Consider the following 27969-nt stretch of genomic DNA (forward strand, 5'->3'; position numbering starts at 1 on the left):
CCTGCCCCAGCCCCATTGACAGGGTTCTCCAATTCGTCCCGTACCTTTCCCCACTTCCCCCTCGAGGGACCCCTTCCCGATTCGAGCATCGGCTCCCGGGTCGAGTTTGATTCTACAGTTCATCTACCTTAGCGACGAATTCCAGGACCTTCAGCTTGGACGTTTCCTTCGCAGCCCGGGGCCCCCAGCGAAACTCGTACTCCACGGGGTCCGTGTGAAGTACCCGCGAGTAATCCAGGTACCTGGCAGTGGAGGGAGGAAAGAGAGAGATGGTCAGGAACTAAGGGGGTGGGGGAAGGGCTGCCGGGCCTCCTCCAGGCTGCTCCCCATTCAATACGACTGCGGCTGATCACACTGTCCCCTTGACCCCACCCTCCCGCCAATCCACCCCGATGACCTTTCACCCCCCCCCCTCGTTAATCAAGAATTTGTCCACCTCCGCTTTAAAAACATTCCCAGATTCTGCTTCCCGCCTTTCGAGGAAGAAAGTTCCGGAGAACCTCGACCCTCTGAGAGAAAAAAATCTCTCCTCATCTCCGTCTGAAATGGGCGACCCCCTTATTTTTAAACAGTGACCCCCCGCCAGATTGTCCCACAAGAGGAAACAGCCTCTCCACACCCACCCTGTTGAGACCCCCCCATCTCAGGATCTGAAAGGTTTTGATCAAGTCGCCCCTGAATCTTCTAAACACCCAGCAGGATAAGAGCTCGGCCTCTCCGACCTTCCCTCATTGGATAACCTGCCGAGGGTGGGTACGGACGGAACGGCAGCGTTACAGCCCCGCCCCCCCCAGTCCACAGGGGGGGGCGCCAATGCCCCGTCCCCACTCACTTCTGCTTGACAAACTCCTCCGTGATCAGCTTCTTGACGTCTCCGAAGTCGGCGTGCCTCTCGCTGAAGGGGAGGGAGGGAAAACAAACACATCAGTCCAAAAGGGAAGCCCGCCGTCCGACGGCCCAGAAAGACGGCTCAGGGTGGCCAGGACGAGAACGGGAAGGGTGACGGTGGGGAGGGAAGCCAGTGGCCAACTCCGAAGTTATCCCTCAAGCCCTTCCGAGGTCAGGAATTCACCGAATCGACGCAAAGTCCGGTTAGCTCCAGCGCAAGTCGGGAGGAGGCCACAGAGCGGTGAAATGGGCAGCTCCACCACTACCAACCCGCCAACCCCCACCGCGGCCCCCTCCAACCAACCACAACCACCCCCAGGGCCTTGGCTCCAAACATCGGGTTGAAGAGTATTGGGGAGGAGTTACCTGGGATCGACTCGCAGCTTCTTGAGGATGTGCCACAGCAGTGCTAGAGAGAGAGAGAGAGAGAGTGTTAAATACAGGTTCACAGCGACTTCAAATAGCTCCCCACCCACCGGGAGACCCATATTTCTCCAGCTCTCCCTTCCACCACCTCACGAGCTCCTGAAGCTCCTCATGGCCAAATCACGTTCGTTTTCAGAAGCCTGGGGAAATGCGGCTGCCAAACTATGCACAGCAGGATCCCGTAAAGAGCCACCGGGACTGGAGTCTCCTAGATCTACTCGAAAGTCTCACATTTAATCTCTCAACATTAAAAGGTTGCACCTCCGACAGTGCAGCGCTCCCTCAGCACTGACCCTCCGACAGTGCAGCGCTCCCTCAGCACTGACCCTCCAACAGTACGGCGCTCCCTCAGCACTGACCCTCCGACAGTGCGGCGCTCTCTCAGCACTGACCCTCCAACAGTGCGGCGCTCCCTCAGCACTGACCCTCTGACAGTGCGGCGCTCCCTCAGCACTGACCGTCCGACAGTGCGGCACTCCCTCAGCATTGCCCCTCTGACAGTGCGGTGCTCCCTCAGCATTGACCCTCTGACAGTGCGGTGCTCCCTCAGCACTGACCCTCCAACAGTGCGGCGCTCCCTCAGCACTGACCGTCCGACAGTGCGGCATTCCCTCAGCACTGACCCTCCGACAGTGTGGCGCTCCCTCAGCACTGACCCTCCGACAGTGCGGCGCTCCCTCAGCACTGACCCTCCGACAGTGCGGCGTTCCCTCAGCACTGGTCCTCCGACAGTGCGGCGCTCCCTCAGCACTGACCCTCCGACAGTGCGGCGCTCCCTCAGCACTGACCCTCCGACAGTGCGGCGCTCCCTCAACACTGACCCTCCGACAGTGCTGCACTCCCTCAGCACTGACCCCCTGACAGTGCGGCGCTCCCTCAGCACTGACCCTCCGACAGTGCGGCGCTCCCTCAGCACTGGCCCTCCGACAGTGCGGCGCTCCCTCAACACTGACCCTCCGACAGTGCTGCACTCCCTCAGCACTGACCCCCTGACAGTGCGACGCTCCCTCAACATTGACACTTCGACAGTGTGGCGCTCCCTCAGCACTGACCCTCCGACAGTGCGGCGCTCCCTGAGCACTGACCCTCCGACTGTGCGGCATTCCCTCAGCACTGACCCTCCGACAGTGCGGCGCTCCCTCAGCACTGACCCTCCGACAGTGCGGCACTCCCTCAGCACTGACCCTCTGACAGTGCGGCACTCCCTCAGCACTGACCCTCCGACAGTGCGGCGCTCCCTCAGCACTGACCCTCCGACAGTGCGGCACTCCCTCAGCACTGACCCTCTGACAGTGCGGCGCTCCCTCAGTACTGACCCTCTGACAGTGCGGCGCTCCCTCAACATTGACACTTCGACAGTGCGGCGCTCCCTCAGCACTGACCCTCCCACAGTGCGGTGCTCCCTCAGCACTGACCCTCCGACAGTGCAGCGCTCCCTCAGCACTGACCCTCCCACAGTGCGGTGCTCCCTCAGCACTGACCCTGTGACAGTGCGGCGCTCCCTCAGCACTGACCCTCCGACAGTGCGGCGCTCCCTCAGCACTGACCCTCCGACAGTGCGGCGCTCCCTCAGCACTGACCCACCAACAGTGCGGCACTCCCTCAGCACTGACCCTCCGACGGGGCGGCGCTCCCTCAGCACTGACCCTCCGACGGGGCGGCACTCCCTCAGCACTGACCCTCCGACAGTGCGACACTCCCTCAGCACTGACCCTCCAACAGTGCGGCGCTCCCTCAGCACTGACCCTCTGACAGTGCGGCGCTCCCTCAGCACTGACCCTCCGACAGTGCGGCGCTCCCTCAGCACTGACCCTCCCACAGTGCGGCGCTCCCTCAGCACTGACCCTCTGACAGTGCGGCGCTCCCTCAGCACTGACCCTCCGACAGTGCGTCGCTCTCTCAGCACTGACCCTCCGACAGTGCGGTGCTCTCTCAGCACTGACCCTCTGACAGTGCGGCACTCCCTCAGCACTGACCCTCCAACAGTGCGGCGCTCCCTCAGCACTGACCCTCCGACAGTGCGACGCTCCCTCAGCACTGACCCTCTGACAGTGCGGCGCTCCCTCAGCACTGACCCTCCGACGGGGCGGCGCTCCCTCAGCACTGACCCTCCGACGGGGCGGCGCTCCCTCAGTACTGACCCTCCCACAGTGCGGCGCTCCCTCAGCACTGACCCTCCGACGGGGCGGCGCTCCCTCAGCACTGACCCTCTGACAGTGCGGCACTCCCTCAGCACTGACCCTCCCACAGTGCGGGGCTCCCTCAGCACTGACCCTCCGACGGGGCGGCGCTCCCTCAGCACTGGACCAGGCAGGATGAGCCGCCTGGAACCCAGGGGCTTCCTGGCGCCGAGCTGAGTGTGGGACACCGGGTGTTGCGGGTGAGCTGACTGCAGGGTGAGCTGACTGCAGGGTGAGCTGACTGCAGGGTGTCGCGGGTGAGCTGACTGCAGGGTGTCGCGGGTGAGCTGACTGCAGGGTGCTGCGGGTGAGCTGACTGCAGGGTGTTGCGGGTGAGCTGACTGCAGGGTGCTGCGGGTGAGCTGACTGCAGGGTGAGCTGACTGCAGGGTGAGCTGACTGCAGGGTGAGCTGACTGCAGGGTGCTGCAGGGGAGTTACACAGCCTGTGACCGGTTGTCCAGCCAGAGAACCTGACAACTGGAATCGTGCGAATGGCTGCCAACAATTACAGTGATTCCTAACCTGTGAGGAATGTTAGGAGGCAGAGGATGTGGAAGTCACTATATCAATGCAAATCTTTCCACTTCTTTTAAACATCGCCACCCCACCAACCCCCACCGATAGCTTCATTACGTTGTAGATCTGACAGAATTTGACCCCAGGTTGTGGGGGCTGGAGGAGGTTACAGAGATAGGGAGGGTTGTAGGGGCTGGAGGAGGTTACAGAGATAGGGAGGGTTGTAGGGGCTAGAGGAGGTTACAGAGATAGGGAGGGTTGTAGGGGCTGGAGGAGGTTACAGAGATAGGGAGGGTTGTTGGGGCTGGAGGAGGTTACAGAGATAGGGAGGGTTGTAGGGGCTGGAGGAGGTTACAGAGATAGGGAGGGTTGTAGGGGCTGGAGGAGGTTACAGAGATAGGGAGGGTAGTAGGGGCTGGAGGAGGTTACAGAGATAGGGAGGGTTGTAGCGGCCGGAGGAGGTTACAGAGATAGGGAGGGCTGTAGGGGCTGGAGGAGGTTACAGAGATAGGGAGGGTTGTAGCGGCTGGAGGAGGTTACAGAGATAGGGAGGGATGTAGGGGCTGGAGGAGGTTACAGAGATAGGGAGGGTTGTAGCGGCTGGAGGAGGTTACAGAGATAGGGAGTGTTGTAGGGGCTGGAGGTTACAGAGATAGGGAGGGTTGTAGGGGCTGGAGGAGGTTACAGAGATAGGGAGGGTTGTAGGGGCTGGAGGAGGTTACAGAGATAGGGAGGGTTGTAGGGGCTGGGGGAGGTTACAGAGATAGGGAGGGTGCCGGGGCTGGAGGAGGTTACAGAGATAGGGAGGGATGTAGGGGCTGGGGGAGGTTACAGAGATAGGGAGGGTTGGAGGGGCTGGAGGAGGTTACAGAGATAGGGAGGGGTGTAGGGGTTGGAGGAGGTGACAGAGATAGGGAGGGTTGTAGGGGTTGGAGGAGGTGACAGAGATAGGGAGGGTTGTAGGGGTTGGAGGAGGTGACAGAGATAGGGAGGGGTGTTGGGGCTGGAGGAGGTTACAGAGATAGGGAGGGTTGGAGGCGCTGGAGGAGGTTACAGAGATAGGGAGGGTTGTAGGGACTGGAGGAGGTTACAGAGATAGGGAGGGTTGTAGGGGCTGGAGGAGGTTACAGAGATAGGGAGGGTGCCGGGGCTGGAAGTGGTTACAGAGATAGGGAGGGTTGGAGGCGCTGGAGGAGGTTACAGAGATAGGGAGGGTTGTAGGGACTGGAGGAGGTTACAGAGATAGGGAGGGGTGTAGGGGCTGGAGGAGGTTACAGAGATAGGGAGGGGTGTCGGGGCTGGAGGAGGTTACAGAGATAGGGAGGGTGCCGGGGCTGGAAGTGGTTACAGAGATAGGGAGGGTTGGAGGGGCTGGAGGAGGTTGCAGGGATAGGGAGGGGTGTAGGGGCTGGGGGAGGTTACAGAGATAGGGAGGGTTGTAGGGGCTGGAGGAGGTTACAGAGATAGGGAGGGTTGTAGGGGCTGCAGGAGGTTACCGAGATAGGGAGGGGTGTCGGGGCTGGAGGAGGTTACAGAGATAGGGAGGGCTGGAGGAGGTTACAGAGATAGGGAGGGGTGTCGGGGCTGGAGGAGGTTACAGAGATAGGGAGGGGTGTCGGGGCTGGAGGAGGCTACAGAGATAGGGATGGGTGTCGGGGCTGGAGGAGGTTACAGAGATAGGGAGGGTTGGAGGGCTGGAGGAGGTTACAGATAGGGGTGTCGGGGCTGGAGGAGGTTACAGAGATAGGGAGGGTTGGAGGGGCTGGAGGAGGTTACAGAGATAGGGAGGGTTGGAGGGCTGGAGGAGGTTACAGATAGGGGTGTCGGGGCTGGAGGAGGTTACAGAGATAGGGAGGGGTGTCGGGGCTGGAGGAGGTTACAGAGATAGGGAGGGTTGGAGGGCTGGAGGAGGTTACAGATAGGGGTGTCGGGGCTGGAGGAGGTTACAGAGATAGGGAGGGGTGTCGGGGCTGGAGGAGGTCACAGAGATAGGGAGGGTTGGAGGGGCTGGAGGAGGTTACAGAGATAGGGAGGGGTGTCGGGGCTGGAGGAGGTCACAGAGATAGGGAGGGTTGGAGGGGCTGGAGGAGGTTACAGAGATAGGGAGGGGTGTCGGGGCTGGAGGAGGTTACAGAGATAGGGAGGGGTGTCGGGGCTGGAGGAGGTTACAGAGATAGGGAGGGGATTATGGTGTTGACACAGTGATTGGGGAGCCTGGCATTCTGGGTAAATGGGTCAGCTGCTCCCACGTGCGAGACGGAATTATGAAACCGGAGGTTTGACCCGGATGTGTCTCCTCGGTAACAAACACAAACCAAGTTGAGAAAGAGCCTTACAGTCCTTCACCACATTGCCCTTCATGAAGATAACGGAGAGGATGACCATCAGGAGACCCATTTTGGCCGTAGCATCACCCCTGTCAAACAAAAGGGAGAGTTTAATCAGGACATCCTGCCAAACCTGCCGTGCATTGAGGAGCAGCCGGCTGGGGAGAGACAGAGATCACAAGGAGACCCTTCGGCCCACTGCTCCTGTGCTGGGCCCTGTGAACAAGCCATCCAATTAGACCCTCCCTTCCCGTCCCAGATCACAACAACTCGCCGTCTCTCCCTGCACGCCTCTCTGGTTCTTTCTCCGACTCTCTCCAATCGACGTCCTCTCCGGTTACCGATACCCCTGCCGATGGGGAAACACTCCCCATTTACTCAATCGACACCCCTCCCCCCGCCCCCTTGATTGCGAACCCCTTGATTAAATCTCCCCCGTACCTTCTCCACTCTGTGGAGAACAATCTCAGCCTCTCCCTCCAGGGGGGGGCTCTGAGAGGGGAACTTACAGGCGGTGGGTGTTCCCCGTGGCGTCTGCTGCCCTCGTCCATCTAGGGGGTAGAGGTGGTGGGTTTGGGCGGCGCTGTCAAAGGAGCCTTGGCGAGTGGCTGCCGTGCATCTTGTAGACGGTACACACGGCTGCCGCTGTGCGTCGGTGGGTGGAGAGAGTGGGTGTTGAAGGTGGGGGTTAGCGTATCGATCGAGCGGGGGGAGGGGGGCTGCTTTGTCCTGGATGGTATTGAGCTTCTCGAGTGATGTTGGAGCCGCGCTCATCCAGGCGAGTGGGAGAGTCCATCACACTCCTGACTTGTGCCTTGTAGATGGTGGACAGGCTTTGGGGGGGGGTCAGGAGGTGAGTTACTCTCCACAGGATTCCCAGCCTCTGACCTGCTCTGGTAGCCACAGTATTTATATCATAGATTATCATAGAATTTACAGTGCAGGAGGCTATTCAGCCCATCGAGTCTGCACCGGCTCTTGGATAGAGCACCCTACCCAAGCCCACACCACCTTATCCCTGTAACCCAACCTAATCTTTTTGGACAAGAAGGGCAATTTCTTGTGGCCAATCCACCTAACCCGCATATCTTTGGACTCTGGGAGGAAACCGGAGCCCCCGGAGGAAACCCACGCACACACGGGGAGAACATGCAGACTCCGCACAGACAGTGACCCAAGCCGGTAACTGAACCTGGGACCCTGGTGCTGCAAAGCAACTGTGCTGACCACTGTGCTACTGAGCCGCCTGTAGTTGGGTCATGTTCAGTTTCTGCTCAATAGTAACCCCACTTTCCACTGCCAGCTCCACTGTGGTGCTGACCAGCTGCCGCACTGCGAGCGGGAGGGGGAACTCTTTCAGAGAGAGGGCGTATGGCTGATGGGCTGAGTGGCCTCAGAGTGTAAACTCAGAGCTGCGGCACAGGCAGGAACGCCAATAAACAGGCACTTGTTTGATCCGGATGTTAATACCATAAATATTAAACTTATCGCTGGTCTGCGGGGAACAAAGGAGGAAGCCCTCCCCTCTCGGCAGCTCCGGCTCACTCCGGTATCTCGCAAACACCGCCGGCAGCCAGTGACGGCTCAGACTATTACCAATTCATGGTGTCACCATCGACACGGCCCAGCTTGTTCACGAGGATGTAGGCGTGATTCTTAGTGTCGATCTCCACCAGGTCCAGGCCAAATACCTAGAGTGGGGGGGGGGGGGGGGGGGGGGAGAGGAGAGAGAGAGGGGGGGGGGGGGGGGGGGGAGAGAGAGAGGGGGGGGGGGGGGAGAGAAAGGGCAGGAGGAGGGAGAGAAAGGGTGGGGGGGAAGAGAGAGAGAAAGAGCAAGGGAGGGGGAGAGACAGAGGGACAGGGGGGGGGGGGAGACAGAGAGGGGAAGGGGAGGGAGAGAGGGACAGGGAAGGTGGAGAGAGAGGGGGGACAGGGGAGGTAGAGAGAGAGGGGGGACAGGGGAGGTAGAGAGAGAGGGGGGGCAGGGGAGGGAGCGAGAGAGAGAGGGGAAGGGGAGAGAGAGCGAGGGGCAGGGGAGGGAGGGAGAGAGGCAGGGGAGAGAAAGGGTGAGGGGGGAGAAAAAGAGGGAGAGAGAGGGGCAGGGGAGAAAGAGGAGAGAGAGAGAAAGGGAGAGAGGGAGGGGAGAGAGGCAGGGGAGAAAGAGAGAGTGGAGCAGGGGAGAAAGCGAGGGGAGCAGGGGAGTGAGAGAGAGGGGAGGGGGAGAGAGAGAAGGAAGGGGAGAGAGAAGGGCAGGGGAGAGAGAGGGGTGGGGAGGGAGAGAGAGGGGCAGGGGAGGGAGCGAGAGGGCAGGGGAGGGAGAGAGAGGGGTAGGGGAGGGAGAGAGAGAAGGAAGGGGGAGAGAGAGAAGGAAGGGGGAGAGAGAGAAGGACGGGGAGGGAGAGGGGTGGGGAGGGAGAGGGGTGGGGAGGGAGAGGGGTGGGGAGGGAGAGGGGTGGGGAGGGAGAGGGGTGGGGAGGGAGAGGGGTGGGGAGGGAGAGGGGTGGGGAGGGAGAGGGGTGGGGAGGGAGAGGGGTGGGGAGGGAGAGGGGTGGGGAGGGAGAGGGGGTGGGGAGGGAGAGGGGTGGGGAGGGAGAGGGGTGGGGAGGGAGAGGGGGTGGGGAGGGAGAGGGGCAGGGGAGGGAGAGGGGCAGGGGAGGGAGAGAGAGGGTCAGGGGAGAGAGAGAGAGGGGCAGGGGAGGGAGAGAGAGGGTCAGGAGAGGGAGGGAGTGAAAGAGAGGGGCAGAGAGAGAGGGAGAAACGCAGGGGAGAAAGAGAGAGGGTGCAGAGAAAGAGGGGGCAGGGAGGGAGAGAGAGAGGAGCAGGGGAGAGAGAGAGGAGCAGGGGAGAGAGAGAGGAGCAGGGGAGAGAGAGGGGCAGGGGAGGGAAAGGGGAGAGAAGGAAGGGGGAGAGAGAAGGGCAGGGGAGGGAGCGAGAGGGGCAGAGGGGGGGGAGAGAGGGGCAGGGGAGGGAGAGAGAGGGGCAGGGGGAGAGAGAGAAGGAAGGGGGAGAGAGAGAAGGAAGGGGGAGAGAGAGGGGCAGGGGAGGGAGAGGGAGGGGAAGGGGAGGGAGAGGGAGGAGTAGTGGGATAGGTGTGGGGGGGAGGGATGGGGATGGACAGAGACAGGGACAACAAGGAGAGAGTGAGCAAAAGAGTGTGTCATGGGAATGTTACTTTAAGAAATGTTTGTCTTCTCAGGTGGCTGCAGTGATGTCAGAGTGTGGGTGGAGCTGAGCTCTGGCTGCAGTGATGTCAGAGTGTGGGTGGAGCTGAGCTCTGGCTGCGGTGATGTCAGAGTGTGGGTGGAGCTGAGCTCTGGCTGCAGTGATGTCAGAGTGTGGGTGGAGCTGAGCTCTGGCTGCAGTGATATCAGAGTGTGGGTGGAGCTGAGCTCTGGCTGCAGTGATGTCAGAGTGTGGGTGGAGCTGAGCTCTGGCTGCAGTGATGTCAGAGTGTGGGTGGAGCTGAGCTCTGGCTGCAGTGATGTCAGAGTGTGGGTGGAGCTAAGCTCTGGCTGCGGTGATGTCAGCGTGTGGGTGGAGCTGGGCCCTGGCTGCAGTGATGTCAGAATGTGGGTGGAGCTGAGCTCTGGCTGCAGTGATGTCAGAGTGTGGGTGGAGCTGGGCCCTGGCTGCAGTGATGTCAGAGTGTGGGTGGAGCTGAGCTCTGGCTGCAGTGATGTCAGAGTGTGGGTGGAGCTGGGCCCTGGCTGCAGTGATGTCAGAGTGTGGGTGGAGCTGGGCTCTGGCTGCGGTGATGTCAGAGTGTGGGTGGAGCTGAGCTCTGGCTGCGGTGATGTCAGAGTGTGGGTGGAGCTGGGCTCTGGCTGCAGTGATGTCAGAGTGTGGGTGGAGCTGAGCTCTGGCTGCGGTGATGTCAGAGTGTGGGTGGAGCTGAGCTCTGGCTGCAGTGATGTCAGAGTGTGGGTGGAGCTGAGCTCTGGCTGCAGTGATATCAGAGTGTGGGTGGAGCTGAGCTCTGGCTGCAGTGATGTCAGAGTGTGGGTGGAGCTGAGCTCTGGCTGCAGTGATGTCAGAGTGTGGGTGGAGCTGAGCTCTGGCTGCAGTGATGTCAGAGTGTGGGTGGAGCTAAGCTCTGGCTGCGGTGATGTCAGCGTGTGGGTGGAGCTGGGCCCTGGCTGCAGTGATGTCAGAATGTGGGTGGAGCTGAGCTCTGGCTGCAGTGATGTCAGAGTGTGGGTGGAGCTGGGCCCTGGCTGCAGTGATGTCAGAGTGTGGGTGGAGCTGAGCTCTGGCTGCAGTGATGTCAGAGTGTGGGTGGAGCTGGGCCCTGGCTGCAGTGATGTCAGAGTGTGGGTGGAGCTGGGCTCTGGCTGCGGTGATGTCAGAGTGTGGGTGGAGCTGAGCTCTGGCTGCGGTGATGTCAGAGTGTGGGTGGAGCTGGGCTCTGGCTGCAGTGATGTCAGAGTGTGGGTGGAGCTGAGCTCTGGCTGCAGTGATGTCAGAGTGTGGGTGGGGCTGAGCTCTGGCTGCAGTGATGTCAGAGTGTGGGTGGAGCTGGGCTCTGGCTGCGGTGATGTCAGAGTGTGGGTGGAGCTGGGCTCTGGCTGCAGTGATGTCAGAATGTGGGTGGAGCTGGGCCCTGGCTCTGCTTTTTACTTTCGTTTTGAGCTGGAAGCTGTTTTTGGCTGAGTTTTACTTTCGGCTTTCAGTTGGGGAGCTGCATCCACACCAAGGAGGTGTATTTTGGTGTCTCCCTCTGGATGCTAAAGAATGTCTCCAGGTCACTTGATCATTTCTGTAAGGAATGCAAACCTACTTTTGATTAATAAGGGGTTATGGGGAGAAGGCAGGAGAATGGGGGATGAGAAAATATCAGCCATGATTGAATGGCGGAGCAGACTCGATGGGCCGAGTGGCCTAATTCTTCTCCTGTCTTATGGTTTTACTGTTTTTGTTGGAAAAAAGGGTGTTTGGCTTATGGATGTGGTTCAGAATGTTGCCATGGGTTACCTATGGAGTACCACATCTTTGGGGGGTATTTGTCTTGGTAGTTGCTGAGATGTTTACTGTGGGTTTATAAAATGTTAACTGGATTCATAGAATAAACATTGTTTTGTTTAAAAATACTTTAGCTCTCTGTTACATCACACCTGTAGAGTGGGCCGTGTGCTCCCCATACCACAATCTAGTAAAAGGTGTGGGTCAGGTGAACTCCATGATACACTTTGGAGTTCTCTAAACCCTGGCCCATAACAAATTGGGGGTTCGGCCGGGATAAAAGTCTATCCATTGGATTGGCTTAGTGAACTTAAAGACAGTGAGGGATGAGCATATTGTGGGTGCTTTTCAGGTGTGGTATTCTAGTTTAAGTTGGGAGTGTGTTGTGGACAATGGCTCGATCAGCGGCTCGGAGGTTTTTGGGGGTGGAGGAGGTCACGCGCAGTACCTTAGGGACAGAGACTAAAAAAAGGATTTTAGATTTGGCAAAAACATTGCAGTTAACGTTACCTGACAGCATACGAAAAGAAGAGGCACTTACGGCGGCAGCTGAGCATTTAAAATTGCCCGAGATGCAGTCCAATTCATTAGAAATGGCAAACATTCAGTTACAGATTAAGCAACTTGAACATGATAAAGAATTAAAGCAGCTTGAATACGAAATGAGGGAAAAAGAAAGATTAGCCCCAGCAGAACGACAAGAAAGAGAAAGGGAGATATAGGTCAGGGAAAAAGAAAAAGAGAGAGGAAACAAAAAAGAGAGAGAGGAAAGGGAAAAAGAGAGAGTTTGAACTTCAGAAAATGGCCATGAAACATGACAGTCAGTTAAAATTGGCAGACGTAAAGGGAAACATACAGTTGGAGGATAGTGATGAGGATCAAGAGAAAGAGCGTCATAGTCGAAGGCTTGGTGGGAATCTATTTAAATATGTCCAAGCATCGCCAAGGTTTGATGAGAAGGAGGTAGAAGCCTTTTTCATTTCATTTGAGAAGGTAGCTAAACAAATGAAATGGCCACAGGAATGTAGGTATTACTGATTCAAACAAAGCTGGTAGGTAGGGCTAGTGAAGTGTTTGCATCACTATCAGAGGAGGTATCTGGGACGTATGAGGAGGTGAAGAAATCCATCTTAGGTGCATATGAACTAGTGCCTGACGCTTACAGACAAAGGTTGAGAAATTTAAGGAAAGAATTTGGTCAAACATACAAGGCGTTTGAAAGGCTGAGTAATTTTGATAGGTGGATAAGGGCTTTGAAAATACACCAAACGTATGAAGCTCTCAGAGAAATTATACTTTTGGAGGAGTTTAAAAATTCAATTCCTGAGAACTCATGTGGAAGAACAGAGGGTTAAAACTGTGAGGTTAGCAGCAGAAATGGCAGATGATTATGAATTAGTTCATAAATCAAAGCTTGGTTTCCAACATCAGTTTCAGCCGGTGAGGGATAGAAACTGGGGACATGGGAAATACTCAAGTGGTAACGGTAAAGATGATCTGATGGGAGACAATGAAGAGAGTGTATCTCAGATTAAAAAAGAAATCCAGGAGGGTGGAAAAGAGATGAAAAGTTTCAAATGTTTTCACTGTAATAAACTAGGCCGTGTAAAGTCACAGTGTTGGTGGTTGAAGAAAAGCACTGGGAAGGCTGATGTGGTAAAACAGGATAAGACAGTGGGATTTGTTAGAGTGGTGAAGGAAAACCCAAGGGAAGCGAAGGAGGTGCAAACGATTGTACAGCCTGTTCAAGAAGTAATTGTTAAGAAGGTGCCAGATGTCTTTAAACAATTTACTCGTGTGGGTAATGTTTACTCATGTGTACCAGGAGGAGGGAAGCAGGGTGGCACAGTGGGTTAGCACTGCTGCCTCATGCGCCGAGGTCCCAGGTTCGATCCCGGCTCTGGGTCACTGTCCGTGTGGAGTTTGCACATTCTCCCCGGGATTGCGTGGGTCCGCCCCCACAACCCAAAGATGTGCAGGGTAGGTGAATTGGCCACACTAAATTGCCCCTTAATTGGAAAAAATTAATTGGGTACTCTAAATTGATTATTTTTTTTAAATGTGTACCTGGAGGAGTAGGTAAAGAAGTCACCATTTTAAGAGATACGGGAGCTAGTCAATCTTTGATGAGAAGAGATGAGGAATTATGTAGTTTGGGAGGAATATTGCCAAAAAAGGTGGTAATATGTGGAATTCAGGGTGATAGGAGTACTGTTCCATTATATAAGGTAAGGTTGGAAAGTCCAGTGAAGAGTGGTGAAGTGGTAGTAGGAGTAGTAGAGAAACGATCTTGTCCAGGAATACAGTTTATCCTGGGTAATGATATAGCTGGATCGCCGGGGGGGGGGGGGGGGGGGGGGAGTGATGCCTACTGTGGTTGATAAACCAGTGGAAAATCAGAAACTGAAGTGTTGAAGGACAAATATCCTGGGATTTTTCCGGATTGTGTAGTAACAAGGTCGCAAAGTCACAGGTTAAGACAAGAGGAGAAATCAAAGAGTGAAGATGAAGTTGAAGTGCAATTATCAGAAACGATTTTTGATCAGATGGTTGAAAAAGAACAAGAACAGGTGGAGCATGAGGCGGATATTTTTAGTTCAGGAAAATTGGCAGAGTTACAACAAAAAGATGTTGAAATAAAACAGATGTATCAGAAAGCATACGCAGAAGAGTGTATACCAGAACGTTATTACCGTAAAAGTGATGTCTTGATTAAAAAATGGAGACCTGTACATATGCAGGCGGATGAAAAGTGGGCAGAAGTTCGTCAAGTGATATTGCCGGTAGGGTATAGAAAGGAGGTGTTGCAAGTTGCACATGAGGTACCAGTGGGAGGTCATTTGGGAATAAGGAAAACTCAAGCTAAAATACAAAAACATTTTTATTGGCCTGGACTACATAAAGATGTAGTTAAATTTTGTCAAGCATCACACATGTCAAGTGATAAGGAAACCTCAAGCAGTGATAAAACCAGAGCCCTTAATACCCATTCCAGCATTTGAGGAATCTTTTACAAGGGTCCTAATTGATTGGTCCTAATCCGCTTCCTGAATCGAAAAGTGGGAATCAATATCTTTTGACTATGATGGATGTGTCTACTAGGTTTCCAGAGGCCATTCCAGGAAGTAATATTACAGCTAAAAGGATTGTGGAGGAGTTACTTAAATTCTTTATTAGATATGGATTACCCACAGAAATTCAATCGGATCAAGGATCAAATTTTACATCAGAGTTATTCACAGAAGTTATGGATAGCTTAGGAATAAAACAATTTAAATCAACTGCGTATCATCCAGAATCGCAGGGAGCGTTAGAAAGGTGGCATCAGATATTAATGACAATGTTGAGGTCTTATTGTCAAGATTATCCAGAGGATTGGGATAAAGGAATCCCATTCGTATTGATTGCAATTAGGGATGCGCCTAATGAGTCTACCAAATTTAGTCCTTTTGAACTAATTTTTGGTCATGTGGTAAGAGGACCACTTAAATTGATTAAGGAAAAATTGGTGAGTGAGAAATCAGAAATTACATTATTGGATTATGTGTCAAATTTTAGGGAACGATTAAATAGAGCAGGTGAATTGGCTAGACAACATTTAAAGTTGCACAAAATGTGATGAAACGGGTAGCGGACAAGAAAACAAAAGTTTGTAGTTTTGCCTGTGGAGATAAAGTTTTAGTGTTGTTACCAGTGGTAGGTGAACCTTTAAACGCTTGTGGACCGTATCAGACTTAAAGGAAATTAAGTGAGGTGAATTATGTGGTAAGAACGCCTATACACGATGTAGATGTGGGAAATGTTGTTCCTATCAAACAACATCCATATAGACTTAACCCTTTAAAATTGGCACAGGTTAACAAAGAGATTGAGAGTATGCTTAAAAATGGCATAATTGAATAGGTTTCAGCCAATGCAGCTCACCCATAGTGATGGTACCTAAACCAGACGGTACCCAACGGTTGTGTGTGGACTATAGAAAGGTTATTGCAGTTACAAGAACGGACTCTTATCCTATCCCACGTTTGGAGGACTGCATTGTGAAGGTGGGACAATCTGCTTTTATTTCCAAACTGGATTTACTGAACGGTTACTGGCAGGGACCTTTATCTGAAAGGACAAAGGTGATTTCAGCTTTTGTGACTCCAGATGGTTCTGCCATTTGGCATGAAAAACACCCCAGCCACATTTCAACTGTTAACTAACAAAGTTGTTTCAGGAATACCCAATTGTGCGGTATACATCGACGATCTGGTGATTTTTAGTCAGACATGGACAGAACATTTGAAGCATCTGAGGGAGTTATTCGATCGACTTCAGGAGGCGGGTTTGGTGATAAACCTAGCCAAAAGTGAATTTGGATAAGCCCAAGTCACTTTCCTTGGCCAATCGGACAAGGTCGAATGGTCACAGAGGATGTGAAAACAAAAGTTATTGGGGAGTTTCCAATACCCTTGACACAGAAGGGAAATAATGCGATTTCTTGACATTTTACTGGAAATTTGGACCGAATTTTAGTAGTGTGGTCGCTCCACTGACGGACTTGCTCAAGAGGCGTCGCGAATTTCAGTGGACAGCGGAGTGTCAACAGGCATTTGACGGCCTGAAGGCTGTGTTAACCACTGCTCCTGTGTTGGCCACTCCAAATTACACAGAACCATTCAAAGTGGCTGTTGATGCGAGTGATCTGGGCGTAGGTGCTGCGCTGTTGCAAGACGACGACGAAGGGCTACAGCGGCCTATTGGTTATTTTTCAAAGAAATTAAATAAGCACCAGAAGAAGTTTTCAACGATTGAGGAGGAGGCTTGGTGCTGGCTTTGCAACATTTTCAAATTTATATTACCAGCAATCCGTCTGAAACAATTATACGCATTGATCATAATCCACTGACGTTTTTGGAGTGAATCCGTAATAACAATGCCAGATTGTTTCGATGAGTTTATTGTTGCAGCCATTTCATTTAAAAATAATACATGTGGCGGGACGAGAAAATGTGATCGCTGATGCTTTGTCATGAATGTGATGAAGAGAAGCAGTTTCGGGGGAGGAAGAAGAATTAGAATGGACTGTTATTATAAATATTTGCATGTTTTGTTTTTGTTTACAGAAAGGTATATTTGTCAATTTTGCTTCAAAGAAAGTGAAAAGGTGAAAAATAAAACCATCTTAAAGTTGATGTTTTTTTTTCTTGGGGGGAGGTGTCATGGGAGTGTCACTTTAAGAAATGTTTGTCTTCTCAAGTGGCTGCAGTTTCGTTTTGAGCTGGAAGCTGTTTGTGACTCTGAGTTTTACTTTCAGTTGGGGAGCTGCATCCACACCAAGGAGGTGTATTTAGGACTCTCTCCGCATGCTAAAGAATGTCTCCAGATCACTTGATAATTTTATTTAATTATAATTATAAGTATTACCTGTTTCTGTAAGGAATGCAAACCTACTGTTTTGTAGGAATAAAGGCGTTTGGCTTATGGTTGTTGTTCGGGAAGTTATTCAGGGTTACCTATGGAGTACCGTATCTTTGGGGGGGGTATTTGTGTTGGTCGTTCATAAGATGTTTACTGTGTGTTTATAAAACGTTAACTGGATTCATTGAATAAACATTGTTCTGTTTAAAAATACTTGAGATCTCTGTTGCATCACACCTGCAAAGTACGCCCTGTGCTCACAATCACAATCTATTAAAAGTTGTGGGTCAGGTGAACTCCATGATACACTTTGGGGTTCTCTAAATGCTGGTCCATAATAAATTGGGGGCTCATTAGTGAGACAAAGTAGGAGACTGAGGCGCAGAGAGAGTGAGAGGCAGAGAGAGTGAGGGGCAGAGAGAGTGAGGGGCAGAGAGAGAGTGAGGGGCAGAGAGAGTGAGGGGCAGAGAGAGTGAGGGGCAGAGAGAGTGAGGGGCAGAGAGAGTGAGGGGCAGAGAGAGTGAGGCGCAGAGAGAGTGAGGCGCAGAGAGAGTGAGGCGCAGAGAGAGTGAGGCGCAGAGAGAGTGAGGCGCAGAGAGAGTGAGAGGCAGAGAGAGAGGGGCAGAGACACTGAGGGGCAGAGAGACTGAGGGGCAGAGAGACTGAGGCGCAGAGAGACTGAGGCGCAGAGAGACTGAGGCGCAGAGAGACTGAGGGGCAGAGAGACTGAGGGGCAGAGAGACTGAGGGGCAGAGAGACTGAGGGGCAGAGAGACTGAGGGGCAGAGAGACTGAGGGGCAGAGACTGAGGGGCAGAGACTGAGGGGCAGAGAGACTGAGGGGCAGAGAGACTGAGGGGCAGAGAGACTGAGGGGCAGAGAGACTGAGGGGCAGAGAGACTGAGGGGCAGAGAGACTGAGGGGCAGAGAGACTGAGGGGCAGAGAGACTGAGGCGCAGAGAGACTGAGGCGCAGAGAGAGTGAGGCGCAGAGAGAGTGAGGCGCAGAGAGAGTGAGGGGCAGAGAGAGTGAGGCGCAGAGAGAGTGAGGGGCAGAGAGAGTGAGGGGCAGAGAGAGTGAGGGGCAGAGAGAGTGAGGGGCAGAGAGAGTGAGGGGCAGAGTGAGGGGCAGAGAGAGTGAGGGGCAGAGAGAGTGAGGGGCAGAGAACGTAGAGCGAGCGAGACGGAGGGAGAGAGCGAGCGAGACGGAGGGAGGGAGAGAGCGAGCGAGACGGAGGGAGGGAGAGAGCGAGCGAGACGGAGGGAGGGAGAGAGCGAGCGAGACGGAGGGAGGGAGAGAGCGAGCGAGACGGAGGGAGGGAGGAGAGCGAGCGAGACGGAGGGGGGGAGAGAGCGAGCGAGACGGAGGGAGGGGAGAGAGCGAGCGAGACGGAGGGAGGGAGAGAGCGAGCGAGACGGAGGGAGGGAGGAGAGCGAGCGAGACGGAGGGAGGGAGGAGAGCGAGCGAGACGGAGGGAGGGAGAGCGCGAGCGAGACGGAGGGAGGGAGAGCGCGAGCGAGACGGAGGGAGGGAGGGAGAGAGAGACGGAGGGAGGGAGAGAGAGACGGAGGGAGGGAGAGAGAGACGGAGGGAGGGAGAGAGAGACGGAGGGAGGGAGAGAGAGACGGAGGGAGGGAGAGAGAGACGGAGGGAGGGAGAGAGAGACGGAGGGAGGGAGAGAGCGAGCGAGACGGAGGGAGGGAGAGAGCGAGCGAGACGGAGGGAGGGATGAGATGCGAGCGAGACGGAGGGAGGGAGAGAGCGAGCGAGACGGAGGGAGGGAGAGAGCGAGCGAGACGGAGGGAGGGAGAGAGCGAGCGAGACGGAGGGAGGGAGAGAGCGAGCGAGACGGAGGGAGGGAGAGAGCGAGCGAGACGGAGGGAGGGATGAGAGCGAGCGAGACGGAGGGGGGGATGAGAGCGAGCGAGACGGAGGGAGGGAGAGAGCGAGCGAGACGGAGGGAGGGAGAGAGCGAGCGAGACGGAGGGAGTGAGAGAGCGAGCGAGACGGAGGGAGGGAGAGAGCGAGCGAGACGGAGGGAGGGAGAGAGCGAGCGAGACGGAGGGAGGGAGAGAGCGAGCGAGACGGAGGGAGGGAGAGAGCGAGCGAGACGGAGGGAGGGAGAGAGCGAGCGAGACGGAGGGAGAGAGCGAGCGAGACGGAGGGAGAGAGCGAGCGAGACGGAGGGAGAGAGCGAGCGAGACGGAGGGAGAGAGCGAGCGAGAGCGGAGAGGCGGGGATGGAGAGCGAGCGAGACGGAGGGAGAGAGCGAGACGGAGGGAGATAGCGAGCGAGACGGAGGGAGAGAGCGAGCGAGACGGAGGGAGAGAGCGAGCGAGACGGAGGGAGAGAGCGAGCGAGACGGAGGGAGAGAGCGAGCGAGACGGAGGGAGAGAGCGAGCGAGACGGAGGGAGAGAGCGAGCGAGACGGAGGGAGAGAGCGAGCGAGACGGAGGGAGAGAGCGAGAGAGTGAGCGAGACGGAGGGAGAGAGCGAGCGAGACGGAGGGAGAGAGCGAGCGAGAGGGAGGGAGAGAGCGAGCGAGAGGGAGGGAGAGAGCGAGCGGAGACGGAGGGAGAGAGCGAGCGAGACGGAGGGAGAGAGCGAGCGAGAAGGAGGGAGAGAGCGAGCGAGACAGAGGGAGAGAGCGAGCGAGACGGAGGGAGAGAGCGAGCGAGACGGAGGGAGAGAGCGAGCGAGACAGAGTGATTGAGAGAGCGAGCGAGACCGAGAGAGTGAACGAGACAGAGAGCGAACGAGACAACCCCTATAACCCTTTCTCTGTAACTTCCTCCAGCCCCTACAACCCTCCCTATCTCTGTAACCTCCTCCAGCCCCTACAACCCTCACTATCTCTGTAACCTCCTCCAGCCCCTACAACCCTCCCTATCTCTGTAACCTCCTCCAGCCCCTACAACCCTCCCTATCTCTGTAACCTCCTCCAGCCCCTACAACCCTCACTATCTCTGTAACCTCCTCCAGCCCCTACAACCCTCACTATCTCTGTAACCTCCTCCAGTCCCTACAACCCTCCCTAACTGTAATCTCCTCCAGCCCCTACAACCCTCCCTATCTCTGTAACCTCCTCCAGCCCCTACAACCCTCCGTATCTCTGTAACCTCCTCCAGCCCCTACAACCCTCCCTATCTCTGTAACCTCCTCCAGCCCCTACAAACCTCCCTATCTCTGTAACCTCCTCCAGCCCCTACACCCTCCCTATCTCTGTAACCTCCTCCAGCCCCTACAACCCTCCCTATCTCTGTAACCACCTCCAGCCCCTACAACCCTCCCTATCTCTGTAACCTCCTCCAGCCCCTACAACCCTCCCTATCTCTGTAACCTACAGCCCCTATAACCCTCCCTATCCCTGCAACCTCCTCCAACCCTCCGAGATCTCTGCGCTCCTCCAATTCCGGCCCCTCGAGCTTCCCCCCCATTCCCATCGCTCGACCATTGGCGGCCGTGCCTTCAGCTGCCTGGGGAGCCCTAAACTCTGGAATTGCCCCCAAACCTCTCCACCTCACTCTCTGTCACCCGCTCTCTCTCACTCCTTTATTTAAAAATAAATTTAGAGTACCCAATTAATTTTTTCCAATTAAGGGGCAATTTAGCGCGGCCAATCCACCTAGCCTGCACATCTTTGGGTTATGGGGGTGAAACCCACGCAAACACGGGGAGAATGTTCAAACTCCACACGGACAGTGACCCAGCTCACTAGTTCTTTCAGTTACTCCTTAAAACCGGCCACTTTGACCGAGCTTTTGATCACACATCTGTAATATCTCCTTATGTGGCTGGGGGTGGAGGGGTCAATGACCGACACTCGTGTGGAGACCATTGAGGGGTGGTCGGGATGTGGCACAGAAAGACAAGCCAAAGTAGCCATGGGGAACGAGCAGCCAGTCCTGGGGTTGGTAGTCAGTGCTGGACACTACACTAACCTGGTGAAAGGTCTTGGTGGTGCGTTTCAGGATCTCCACGTATCTCGATCTGTAGTCCTTAAGGACGTGCTTGATAATATCTGCAGGAGACAGAATCCAAGAGTGAGAGAGGTTCAGGCGGTCGAGGCAGTTCGCCTGGATTTAGAGAAGGTGCCACACGATCGGTCGACACACAAGTGCTCGTGGCTTCAGGGGTGACGTCTTCGCACGGACAGAGGATTGACAAATGGACCCTGGAGTGTTTGTCCATAGCTCTCTGAAGGCGCAAGGACAGGCTGATAGGGTTGGTGAAGTACGGATATGGGACACTTGTCTTTAACAATCGAGTCACAAAGGTAGGGAGGTCATGTTGGAGTTGTGCAGAACGTTGGTGAGGCCATAGGTGGAGTACTGAGTGCAATTCTGGTCGCCACATTATAGGAAGCATCTGATTGCACTGGAGGGGGTGCAGAGGAGATTCACCAGGATGTTGCCTGGGATGTTATGAAGAGAGGTTGGATAGGCTGGGTTCTTTTCGCTGGAGCAGAGAAGACTGAGGGGGTGACCTGATCGAGGACTTTGTATAGGGAGTTTTACCCCATGCTGTACCTGTCCTGGGAGTGTTTGATGGGGACAGTGTAGAGGGAGCTTTACTCTGTATCTAACCCCGTGCTGTACCTGTCCTGGGAGTGTTTGATGGGGACAGTGTAGAGGGAGCTTTACTCTTTGTATCTAACTCCATGCTGTACCTGTCCTGGGAGTGTTTGATGGGGACAGTGTAGAGGGAGCTTTACTCTGTATCTAACCCCGTGCTGTACCTGTCCTGGGAGTGTTTGATGGGGACAGTGTAGAGGGAGCTTTACTCTGTATCTAACCCCGTGTTGTACCTGTCCTGGGAGTGTTTGATGGGGACAGTGTAGAGGGAGCTTTACTCTGTATCTAACCCCGTGCTGTACCTGTCCTGGGAGTGTTTGATGGGGACAGTGTAGAGGGAGCTTTACTCTGTATCTAACTCCGTGCTGTACCTGTCCTGGGAGTGTTTGATGGGGACAGTGTAGAGGGAGCTTTACTCTGTATCTAACCCCATGCTGTACCTGTCCTGGGAGTGTTTGATGGGGACAGTGTAGAGGGAGCTTTACTCTGTATCTAACCCCGTGCTGTACCTGTCCTGGGAGTGTTTGATGGGGACAGTGTAGAGGGAGCTTTACTCTGTATCTAACCCCATGCTGTACCTGTCCTGGGAGTGTTTGATGGGGACAGTGTAGAGGGAGCTTTACTCTGTATCTAACCCATGCTGTACCTGTCCTGGGAGTGTTTGATGGGGACAGTGTAGAGGGAGCTTTACTCTGTATCTAACTCTGTGCTGTAGCTGTCCTGGGAGTGTTTGATGGGGACAGTGTAGAGGGAGCTTTACTCTGTATCTAACCCCGGGCTGTACCTGTCCTGGGAGTGTTTGATGGGGACAGTGTAGAGGGAGCTTTACTCTGTATCTAACCCCGTGCTGTACCTGTCCTGGGAGTGTTTGATGGGGACAGTGTAGAGGCAGCTTTACTCTGTATCTAACCCCGTGCTGTACCTGTCCTGGGAGTGTTTGATGGGGACAGTGCAGAGGGAGCTTTACTCTGTATCTAACCCCGTGCTGTACCTGTCCTGGGAGTGATTGATGGGGACAGTGTAGAGTGAGCTTTACTCTGTGTCTAACAGTCATGCCGGACTGAGGCAGAAGAAAAACATTTTTTTTTAAACAAACATTTTGTTCAGGCATTTGTGGTTTTATAACATCAAAAGATACAAGTACAGATGTAAACATAATTCAGTGCGTGACACCCCGCCATCCAACAACCCTACCCTTCTAACATAGCTGACACACACAAGCCCCGAGTCCCTCCATCCCCCCTCGCTGAACCTGCCTAAACTGAATTAAACTGAGGTAAACTCCCCCTCTCCCCTAACCCCCCCCCCCCCCCCCCGCTGACACTTTAGTTTTCCCCGAAGTAGTCGATAAACGGCTGCCACCTCCGGACGAACTCTAACGTTGATTCTCTCAGGGCGAACTGAATCTTCTCAAGGCTGAGAAACCCATCCCACGTCGCTAACCCAGACCCCCGATTTCGGGGGCTTCGAGACCCTCCACGCTGGTAATATCCTTTTCCGGGGATACCAAGGAGGCAAAGGCCAAAACGTCAGCCTCTCTCGCCCCCCCCCTGGGTTTTCCGACACTCCGAAAATCGCCACCTCTGGACTCGGCGCCACCCTCGTTTTAGTAACGTGGGCATGACATCGGCAAATCCCTGCATGATTTGCTGGCCCTCCTGCACACCTCACACAACTGTCCTCTACCCCGTTAAACCTGCTCATCCGGGCCACCGTCATGGTGTACCATCTTGTATTGTATCAGGCTGGGCCTGGTACATGATCAGGATGTGTTGACTCTGCTCAGACCATCCTCCCACAGACCCGCCTCTAACTCCTTTCCCAGCTCAGCTTCCCATTTACGCTTCACCTCCCCTATCTGGGTTCCCGCCCACTCCATAAGTTCTTTATAGATTTCCGATACCTTCCCCTCCCCACCCCCACGCTAGAAGCTACCTTGTCCTGTATCCCCTGTGGAGGTAGAAGTGGAAAGGTCGAAACCGGCTTTCGCACAAAATCCCTCACCTGCAGATAGCCAAACCCATTCCCTCCCGGCAAAATCCCTCACCTGCAGATAGCCAAACCCATTCCCTCCCGGCAAAGTCCCTCACCTGCAGATAGCCAAACCCATTCCCTCCCGGCAAAATCCCTCACCTGCAGATTGCCAAACCCATTCCCTCCCGGCAAAGTCCCTCACCTGCAGATAGCCAAACCCATTCCCTCCCGGCAAAATCCCTCACCTGCAGATAGCCAAACCCATTCCCTCCCGGCAAAATCCCTCACCTGCAGATAGCCAAACCCATTCCCTCGCGGCAAAGTCCCTCACCTGCAGATAGCCAAACCCATTCCCTCCCGGCAAAATCCCTCACCTGCAGATAGCCAAACCCATTCCCTCGCGGCAAAGTCCCTCACCTGCAGATAGCCAAACCCATTCCCTCGCGGCAAAGTCCCTCACCTGCAGATAGCCAAACCCATTCCCTCGCGGCAAAGTCCCTCACCTGCAGATAGCCAAACCCATTCCCTCCCGGCAAAATCCCTCACCTGCAGACAGCCAAACCCATTCCCTCCCGGCAAAATCCCTCACCTGCAGATAGCCAAACCCATTCCCTCCCAGCAATTCGAACCACTCCTCCAAATCCTCCAAACAAGGAAAGATCCCATCGATAAACAGATCCCCCAGCCTCTCAATCCCTGCTCTCTGCCACTTCCGAAACCCCCCATCCATCCTCCCCGGGACAAACCGGTGATTACCCCAAATTGGAGCCACACCGACGCTCCCTCCACTCCCACCTGCTTCCTCCACTGCCCCAAACTCCCAGAGCCGCCACCACCACCGGGCTTGTGGAGTACCGGGGCTGGCGAGAACGGCAGAGGTGCCGTTACCAGTGCTCTTAAACTTGTGCCCCTTGCAAGATCCCCGCCCAGCCGCTCCCAAACCGACCCCTCCCCCACTATCCACTTCCTGATAATGGCTATATTTGCCACCCAGTTGGAATTCCTGAAGTTCGGTAGGGCCGACCTCCCTCTCCCCAGCCAAGGCTCCGCTCCAACAGCACCTTCCTTACTCTCGGGGTTCTACCCGCCCAAACAGACTCAGAGATCACCGCATTGACCTGCGTAAATAAAAGGCCTTTGGGGTAGAAATAGGTAGACACTGGAAAACAAGCAAAACTCTCGGGAAAACCGTCATCTTTACGGTTTGTCCCGTCCCCGCCAGTGACAACAGGAGCTTGTCCCACCTCTGAACGTCCTCCCTTCATTTGCTCCACTAGCCGGGCCAGATTTAATTTATGTAACGGCTCCCATCCCTGTGCCGCCTGGATACCCTGGTACCGAAAACCCCCTCCCACCACTCTAAACAACATCCCCCCCAGTCTCCTCTCCTGTCCCCTCGCCTGGATCACAAAGACCTCACTCTTTATACCACCGAGAACCGGCAAATTCCCCGATAATCTCTCCCATTCCCCTTAACGGGTCTGAAATAGACAGGAGTAAGTCGTCCGCTTACCACGAGACCCTGTGCTCCACCCCCCCCCCCCCCCCCCCCCCCCCCTCCGTCCGGGATTAACCCCTTCCAGTCCTCTGACACTCTCAGCGCCATCGCCAATGGCTCTCTAGCCAAGGCAAACAACAGTGGGGAGAGTGGACATCCCCGCCTTGTCCCCCGCTGCAGTCTATAGTCCAAACTCACCCGGTTTCTCCGCACACTCGTCACCGGTGCCCTGGTACAGCAACCGGACCCAGTCTACAGAGCCCTGCCCAAACCCAAACCGCCCCACGGCCTCCCACCAATACTTCCACTCCACCTGGTCGAAGGCCTTCTTCGCGTCCATTGCGGCCGCCACCTCCACCTCTCTCTAAGGGCATCGTGATGACATTCAAGAGCCTTCTAACGTTGGCTGTCTACTACTTACCTTTGACAAACCCCACCTGCCCCCCCCCCCCCCCCCAGCGGAACACAAGGCCACAATCTTGGCCAGTGGGCAGAAGAAAAACGCGCGCAGCAGTTTGTTCCACCTCCCGCTGTCTGGTGGCCGGTTCGCGCCCAACTCACTCACCTTTCCGTTTGACTGGGATCTTCCTCTGTTCCATAATCAGGATGTACTGGACCACCTCGCTCACCTGGGGAACATGAAGCGAGAGAGCCCATTAGCCCCACCCTCAAAACCTGGAGGGGGAAAGCAGATTGCAATGGGGAGACCTCGGGTGTGGAGTCTGCACGTCCTCCCCGTGTCCGCGTGGGATTCCTCCGGGTGCTCCGGTTTCCTCCCGCAGTCCAAAGATGTGCCGGTTAGGTGGATTGGCCGTGATAAATTGCCCCCAGCTGGGATTGCAGGGATAGGGCGGGGGAGTGGGTCCGTGCAGGGTGCTCTTCGGTGGCCTCCCTCTGCACTGTAGAGATTCTCTGGAGCGGAGCCCTGTGCCTCAGGAAGGCTAGATCGGCCTCGCAGAGGGTCACTGAGAGACTAATTGCGCAGATGGGAAGAACGGTTTCCAATCCTGGGCCCTGAATCTCAGGAAAGCCATATTGGCCTCACAGGGCGTCACCGAGGGCAGAAGGGCCCAGATTACTGCTGAGTAAGGGGGATTAAGGATTACGGAACTGTGGCAGGTAGATTGAGTTCAACTACAGATCAACCTTGATCTGATGTGATGATAGAGCATGGTCGAGGGGCTGAATGGGCCTCCTCCTGTTCCTGTGTAACAGGCTCGAGAGGGGCTGAATGGGCCTCCTCCTGTTCCTGTCTAACAGGCTCGAGAGGGGCTGAATGGGGCCTCCTCCTGTTCCTGTGTAACAGGCTCGAGAGGAGCTGAATGGGCCTCCTCCTGTTCCTCTAGAGGGGCTGAATAGGCCTCCTCCTGTTCCTGTGTAACAGGCTCGAGAGGGGCTGAATGGGCCTCCTCCTGTTCCTGTGTAACAGGCTCGAGAGGGGCTGAATGGGCCTCCTCCTGTTCCTGTGTAACAGGCTCGATAGGGGCTGAATGGGCCTCCTCCTGTTCCTGTGTAACAGGCTGGAGGGGCTGAATGGCCTCCTGTTCCTGTATAACAGACTCAAGAGGGGCTGAATGGGCCTCCTCCTGTTCCTGTGTAACAGGCTCGAGAGGAGCTGAATGGGCCTCCTCCTGTTTCTGTGTAACAGGCTCGAGAGGAGCTGAATGGGCCTCCTCCTGTTCCTTTAGAGGGGCTGAATAGGCCTCCTCCTGTTCCTGTATAATAGACTCGAGAGGGGCTGAATGGGCCTCCTCCTGTTCCTGTGTAATAGGCTGGAGAGGAGCTGAATGGACTCCCCTTCTTCCTGTGCAACAGGAGGGGCTGAATGGTCTGTCGAGCAGTGGGGAGGGAGGGAAGGGCTGGGGGGGACGGGGGGGAACGGGGAACAGTTGCCTACCTTCCTGTCGACAGCAGCGGGAGTGAGCTTATCCAGGTTGCGTTGGGCCTGCGAGCCTCTGGCAGTCTGCGAGGGGCCCCCCTCGTCCATATCAGAGTCGTCATCGTTCTGGAAAAGGGGGCAAGAGTCAGCTTGATTTCAGATGGAGGGCAAGGGTGGGGTTGGCGACAGGGTGCGTGCAGATAACCACACCTTTTCACACGAGCGCAGGGCTTCCTGCAGGGGACGGACTGGCAACCTCCTCCATCAGCAGACCACCCCTCTCCCCGCCAAGCCCGGTACACGGCATCCCCCCGGGCAACGATGCACTCATCCACAAAGGTGAGCCAATGCGACGGTCAGCAGTGGACCCGTACGGCATCCGCCGGAGGGAGCTGGAGCTCACGCTTCAACACTCTTCGTACTGGCCCCGAAATGTTAACTCTCGGGACACAGTGTTATGGGCCAGGGTTTAGAGAACCCCAAAGTGCATCATGGAGTTCACCTGACCCACAACTTTTACTAGATTGTGGTATGGGGAGCACACGGCCCACTCTACAGGTGTGGGACAGCAGAAATGGAAAAGTATTTTTTAAAAGCAAAACAATAAGCAAAACATACAGTGAACATCTTAGCAATCATCAATTCAAATACAACCCCCTTAGAATACAACACTAAGTAATCCGTAAGCTTTCCTTTTTAACATCCATACGACTGAAAACACCTTTTACCAGAAGCGCATCAGGTTTACATTCACTACTGAAAACATTTATAATTCTGAATTTACCAAATGATCAAGAGATAGTCTTTTGATGGCAGAGAGATCAACAGTACACCTGCTCTGTCTGGCTTCAGCTCCAACACAGAAAACAAACTAAAACACACCCTGCAGCAAACAGCCTAAAACAAAAGTAAAAAGCTGACAGACAGCCAAGCTCCACGCACTCTCTGACACCACTGCAGTAGTAAACACTCATTTCTTAAAGGTACTCTCACTACAGATATTTATATACACACCCATTTATAAACACCCATCTCTTAAAGGTACTCTCACATGACAACAGCAATAAGCACATCTATGAAGGAAACTTTGGGGGGTGGGGGGAAGGCTGGTTTAGCTCAATTGGTTCAACGGCAGGTTTGTGATCCACATCAAGGCCAACAGATGTGGGTTAAATTCCCGCCGAGGTTAGTCATGCAGTCCCCGCCTACTCAACCTTGCCCCTCGCCTGAGGTAGGCGATCCCCAGGTTAAACCAAAAACAGTCAGCTCTCCCCCTCAAAGGGGAAAGAAGCCCATGATCGTATCGGACAGTGAAGACTTTCCCTTCAGTAAGATACCATTAACAG

General features: G+C 54.9%; 1 protein-coding gene across 2 annotated transcripts in view; it reads right to left on the bottom strand.

Annotated features, from left to right (window-relative positions):
* ndnl2 (necdin-like 2) overlaps window positions 1-27969 on the bottom strand; it is a 41887-nt gene that overhangs the window by 785 nt on the left and 13133 nt on the right. For both annotated transcript variants that reach the window (XM_038782259.1, XM_038782258.1), the window contains exons 3-10: window positions 26642-26749; window positions 25310-25373; window positions 20640-20719; window positions 7935-8029; window positions 6348-6427; window positions 1255-1297; window positions 833-895; window positions 128-242 (exon numbers count right to left, since the gene is read on the bottom strand). In XM_038782259.1, the coding sequence (XP_038638187.1) occupies window positions 128-242; window positions 833-895; window positions 1255-1297; window positions 6348-6427; window positions 7935-8029; window positions 20640-20719; window positions 25310-25373; window positions 26642-26749 (648 nt within the window). The remainder of the gene's footprint in view (window positions 1-127; window positions 243-832; window positions 896-1254; window positions 1298-6347; window positions 6428-7934; window positions 8030-20639; window positions 20720-25309; window positions 25374-26641; window positions 26750-27969) is intronic.

This window comes from Scyliorhinus canicula, chromosome 21 (genome assembly GCF_902713615.1).
Source record: "Scyliorhinus canicula chromosome 21, sScyCan1.1, whole genome shotgun sequence".
NCBI lineage: Eukaryota > Metazoa > Chordata > Chondrichthyes > Carcharhiniformes > Scyliorhinidae > Scyliorhinus > Scyliorhinus canicula.